Raw genomic sequence first — 4,045 nt, 5'->3', positions numbered from 1 at the left:
CAGATTGGAAGAGACCCTGCGGGATTTTCACCTTCCTCTGCGGCACGGTGCATGGGTCACATGCAGGTTTAAACTAGTGTAAATGATGAATTCTCTGTAATTAGAAGTGTTTACACCATGATTTGAGGATGTCACTAATTCAGTCACAGGCTAAGCATCTATTACAGGAGTGGGTGGGGTTCTGCCACCTTCAATGTGCAGGAGGTCAGATTAGATGATCACGATGGTTCCTTCTGACCTTAAAGTCTCTGGGTCCTGATTTATACATACAAGGGAAAGAAGCTCCCATCCTTGCTTTCTGGTGTCCATAGAACAGGTGTAAGTGGCAATGCAGTTTAATAGGCATTGCTTGGGCACAGAATGAAAGGCTGATTCTTCTCTCCCATGAAATGCACACCAGTTTAACTCCAGGATTGGGTCAGATCTTTTGCTGATGTAAACCAGCCCAACTGCATTGACACCAGTGAAGTTAATCTGGATTTGCACTGGGGGCAACTGACAGCAGAATCTGGCCCACTTCTATATAAACTGCGTTGTCATGGGAAATAACTGACATGGACTGGGAAACACAAACTGAAAGAGTATTTATTGGAGAAAGACAGACAATTAATTATTGGCGAATAACCTCCCATCAGTCAGTCTCCTCAATGAAGATTTGATCTCCTTGTTCCTTATGCTGTAGATGACCGGATTCATCATTGGAGGCACCACAGAATAGAGAGCAGCCACCATGGGATCCAGACCTGATGCTGAGCTGGAAGTGGGTTTCAGGTAGGCAAAGATGGCAGTGCAAACAAACAAGGAGACCATGGTGAGGTGAGGGAGGCAAGTGGAGAAGGCTTTATGCCGGCCCTGCTCAGAGGGGATTCTTATCACTGCTTTGAAGATCTGAACATAAGACACAATTATAAAAACAAAACAGCTTAAGACTATGCAAGCACTAAAGATGAGAGCGCCAATTTCACTGAGGTTCAAGTCAGAGCAGGCGAGCTTGAGGAGCTGGGGGATTTCACAGAAGAACTGATCCACCATGTTGCCTGCACAGAAAGTGACTGTAAATGTGTTCCCGGTGTGCAGTGTAGAGTAAAGTATTCCACCGATCCAGGCACTGGCTGCCATTTGTACACAAGCTCTCCTATTCATCACTCTCTCGTAGTGCAGTGGTTGGCAGATGGCGACGTATCGGTCGTACGCCATGATGGTGAGAAGGGGAAAATCTGCTCCCATTAAGAAGATGAGGAAAAAGACTTGGGTGACACATCCAGCGTAAGAATTGAGCTGGAGTTGATTAGGGAATTGACCATGGATTTGGGACTGGTGACAGAGATCGAGCCGAGGTCTATAATGGACAGGTTCACCATGAAGAAGTACATGTGGGTGTTAAGATGATGGTCGAGGGCTACGGCTGTGATGATGAGAAGGTTCCCCATCAGGGCCGCTAGGTAAATCACCACAAAGTGCAAAATTTGCAGCTCCCGATCATTAGAGAATTCCAGGAGAAGGAACTGGGTCAAGGTGGTTTCGTTGGACATTTTCTTCCTCAGAACATCGTGCGCTACCTCTGGAGGGAAGGAGAAGGGCAATGGTCAGGATTACATCAGTAAAATAACTCTCCTTTGTGAAAACGGCCTTAATTCACACGAGTCAGACCCTTGGCTTGTGCAGATTGGTGTAATATGGGAAGGGGAATGCAGGATCCATTGACTCAAGTGGAGTTAGTCCAGATTTACACTGGGCAGTGAGAGGATAGTCAGGCCCATTGACCGAATGAAATCGCTACTGATTTACACCAAGCTGAAGGAAAACAGAGTAACCAACTGCTTTTTAGGAGTCTGTAAACCTTTCCACTCAGAGAAGTATAAAGTTAGGTGAATCTTACCTTCATTTAATAGAGGGGAAAATGCATACCAGAGAGCTAGAATCTGCTGTCAGATACACCAGTGTAAATCTCGGGTAATGTCACTGAAAGCACTGGAATTACTTTGCGTTTACACTGCTGCAAATGGGAGTAGCATCTACCACTGAGGTGAAAGAGCTCACTCACGGCTATACAATGACTGAGCTGTAGAATCAGGAACAGAACGCAGGAGGAGTCCTGAATCCCAGTCAGCTGTTCTAGCCATGACCCAACACTATCTATCCAAAACAGAAAAAAAGGTCCCAGGCTGCTTTCTCACTTCTATAACCTATAGAACCCCATGACCCCACTGCTCTCTCAGAGGGGAGATTTGAACCCAGGAGTCCTGATACTGCCCAGCCCCTCCCATAATCGTTGGATTACATGCTGAGCCCAGAGCTGGGAATAGAACCAAGAAGTTCTGACTCTAAGCCACCCACCCTAATCACTACACCATATGATTCCACTATTAAAAAATGTAGCAATACTGCACAGTGCTCTTAATAGCAATAAGATCAGTAGTACATAAGAACAGAAGAATGTCCATACTGGGTCAGACCAAAGGTCCATCTAGCCCAGTGTCCTGTCTTCCTACAGTGGCCAATGCCAGGTGCCCGAGAGGGAATGAACAGAAAGATAATCACCAAGTAACACATCCCCTGTTGCCCATTCCCAGCTTCTGGCAAACACAGGCTAGGGACACCATCCCTACCATCCTGGTTAATAGCCATTGATGGACCTATCCTCCAGGAATATATCTAGTTCCTTTTTGAATCCTGTTATAGTCTTGGCCTTCATAACATCCTCCGACAAAGAGTTCCACAGGTTGACTGAGCGTTGTGTGAAAAAAAATGTCCTTTTGTTTGTTTTAAACCTGCTGCTTATTAATTTCATTTGGTTATCCCTAATTTTTGTGTTATGAGACAAGGAGTAAAAAAACTTCCTCCTTTACTTTCTCCACACAAGTCATGATTTTATAGACCTCGATCATATCCCTAGTCATCTCTTCCAAGCTGAAAAATCCCAGTTTTATTAATCTCTACTCATATGGAAGCTGTTCCATACCCCTAATCATTTATGTTGCCCTTTTCTGAAAATTTTGCAGTTCCAATACATCTTTTTTGAGATAGGGAGCCCACATCCGCCTGCAGTATTCAAGATGTGGGTGTGCCATGGATTTATATAGACACAATATGATATTTTTTCTTGTATTATCTATCCTTTTCCTAGTGATTCGCAACATTATGTTAGCTTTTTGACTGCCACTGAACATTGTGTGGATGTTTTCATTGAACTATCCCCAATGACTCCAAGATCTCTTTTGATTGGTAACAGCTGATTTAGTTGGGTTTATGTTTTCCAATGTGTATTACTTTGCATTTATCAACATTGAATTTCATCTGCCATTTTGTTGCCCACTCACCCAGGTTTCCAAAGGTTCTTTGTAACTCTTCACAGTCTGCTTTGGACGTAACTATCTCTTGCCACCTCACTGTTTACCCCTTTTACCAGATCATTTATGAATATGTTGAATAGAACTATTCCCAGTACAGACCACTGCAGGACACCATTATTTACCTCTCTCCATTCTGAAAATTGACCATTTATTTCTACCCCTTGTTTCCCTTCTTTTAACCCCTTACTGATCCATGAGAGGACTTTCCCTCTTATCCTATGACAGCTTACTTTGCGTAAGAGCCTTTGGTGAGGGACTTTGTCAAAGGCTCACTGAAAATCTAAGTACTCTATATCCACTGGATCTCCCTTGTCCACATACTTGTTGACCCTCTCAAAGAATTCTAGTAGATTAGTGAAGCATGATCTCCCTTTACAAAAATCACATTGATGCTTCCCCAATCAATCATGTTCATCTATGTGTCCAATCGTTCTGTTCTTTTCTGTAGCTTCAACCAATTTGCCCGGTACTGAATTAAGGCTTACCAGCCTGTAATTCTCAAGATCACATCTGGAGCCTTTTTAAAAAATTGGCATCACATTAGCTATCCTCCAATCATTCGGTACAGAAGCTAACTTAAATGATAAGTTAAAGACTACAGTTAGTAGTTCTGCAATTTCACATTTGAGTTCCTTCAGAACTCTTGGGTGAATCCCATCTGGTCCTGGTGACTTATTGATGTTTAGTTTATC

The 4,045-nt window shown here is 43.3% G+C and overlaps 1 protein-coding gene across 1 annotated transcript; it reads right to left on the bottom strand.

The window, feature by feature from the left end:
* Positions 1-606: 606 nt before the first annotated feature.
* LOC113406664 (olfactory receptor 14A16-like) lies at positions 607-1,197 on the bottom strand. Its single transcript, XM_026652468.1, has one exon. It carries the CDS (start codon positions 1,195-1,197, stop codon positions 607-609), a length of 591 nt encoding a protein of 196 aa, XP_026508253.1.
* Between the last annotated feature and the right edge of the window lie 2,848 nt (positions 1,198-4,045).

The sequence above is a fragment of the Terrapene carolina genome, unplaced genomic scaffold (genome assembly GCF_002925995.2).
Source record: "Terrapene carolina triunguis isolate 2854851 unplaced genomic scaffold, T_m_triunguis-2.0 Scaffold115, whole genome shotgun sequence".
Lineage (NCBI taxonomy): Eukaryota > Metazoa > Chordata > Testudines > Emydidae > Terrapene > Terrapene triunguis.
This window is presented reverse-complemented; position numbering and strand designations above follow the sequence as displayed.

What these genes read in the sequence shown, in the direction of transcription:
- LOC113406664 (XM_026652468.1), bottom strand. Translation starts at nt 1,197, where the DNA reads ATGGCGTACGACCGATACGTCGCCATCTGCCAACCACTGCACTACGAG.